The 1525-nt window shown below is 41.4% G+C and overlaps 1 protein-coding gene across 1 annotated transcript; it reads right to left on the bottom strand.

The window, feature by feature from the left end:
* Positions 1-656: 656 nt before the first annotated feature.
* LOC142519623 (uncharacterized) lies at positions 657-1049 on the bottom strand. Its single transcript, XM_075622661.1, has one exon. It carries the CDS (start codon positions 1047-1049, stop codon positions 657-659), a length of 393 nt encoding a protein of 130 aa, XP_075478776.1.
* Positions 1050-1525: the final 476 nt, after the last annotated feature.

The following is a 1525-nucleotide window of genomic DNA, read 5'->3' as shown; positions in this document are numbered from 1 at the left end:
AGCTTGGCCGAGGTTTTCAACTGCACTTCACGAGAGATGACGCTGTTGAGGGGAGGTTTCGGCTGATGGACTGATAGGTTTAAGTTTAGTGGATGTTTAGGTGTTAATTAAATAGGTAATAATAAAATAATGGGCCTTTAGTTGTTATTTAAAAAGTTTACAAAGAGTATCGGGCCCACCAAGCTTAAAATAGGCCCAACAAGTCCAAACAAACTCCCGAAAAATATTTCATTTATGTACGTTTTTAAAATTATTGTCTGAACCTTCAAAAAGTCATCCGTTTCGATAAAATTCACGTACCGGTTAAAAATATGTTCCGGCAGGAAAAATAACCAAAAAAACTCATTTCTTGAAAAATACATTTAAAACATCTTATATTAAATAATAATAATTATTCATATAATAAAAATAATTTTTTTGACAATTCACCGATCTCCGTTCCTCGTTCGAGCGCGAAATGCATCTAGAAACCCAATGCATGAACTTTTAAAATATCCTGAAATAAATCCTATCATGTAATAGTTATGCATAAAAAGCATAAAAATAATTAAACACATAATTCAAATAAAACCCTAGATTGCATGCATTCAGGTTACGTGAATTAAATTCATGGACCTTACAACTCCCCCCCTTGAATAAAATTTCGTCCTCGAAATTTAGAACGTACCAAATAACTCAGGGTAGCGACTCCTCATCTCGGTCGCGGTCTCCCAAGTAGCCTCTTCCTTGGAATGATTCATGCACTTGACCTTGACCATCTGGATCACCTTGTTCCGGAGCCTCTTCTCCTGCATGTCCCGTATCTGAGTGGGTTTCTCCTCGAATGACAGGTGCGGCGTTAGCTGAAGTGGCTCATAGTTCAGCACATGTGAAGGATTAGACATGTACTTCTGCATCATAGAGAGGTGGAACACATTATGAAATTCCGTCAGATTCGACGGAAATGCAACTCTGTAAGCAAGTGTCCCCATTCTCTCTAGAATATCAAAGGGTCCTATGAATCTAGGGCTAAGCTTACCCTTCTTCCCGAACCTCATCACACCCTTCATTGGTGCGACCTTCACAAAAACACGATCCCCTACTGCGAACTCAAGATCTCACCGCCTCTGATCTGCATAGCTCTTCTGACGGTTTTGTGCGGTTCTCATCCTGTCTCGAATCCTGCCCACTAACTCTAGCTGTCTGCCTAACAATGTCCGGATCCAACTCTGCTCGCTCTCCTACCTCATCCCAATAAACTGGCGACCTACACTTCCTCCCGTACAGTGCCTCATATGGAGCCATACCGATCGATGGCTAATAAATTTTTTTGTAACTGAACTCCATAAGAGGTAACTTCGGCTCCCAGCTGCCCTGGAAGTCGATCATGCAAGCTCGGAGTAGGTCATCCATAATTTTAATCACCCTCTGACTGTCCGTCTGTCTGAGGATAAAAAGCAGTACTGAACTATAACTTCGTACCCAACACCTGATGGAGACTCTTTCAGAACGCAAACGTGAACCTCAGATCCCTATCTGACACGAT

This window comes from Primulina tabacum, chromosome 11, assembly GCF_025594145.1.
Source record: "Primulina tabacum isolate GXHZ01 chromosome 11, ASM2559414v2, whole genome shotgun sequence".
Classification (NCBI taxonomy): Eukaryota; Viridiplantae; Streptophyta; class Magnoliopsida; order Lamiales; family Gesneriaceae; genus Primulina; species Primulina tabacum.
Note: the sequence above shows the minus strand (reverse complement) of the source record. Positions and strands in the feature narration are given on the sequence as shown.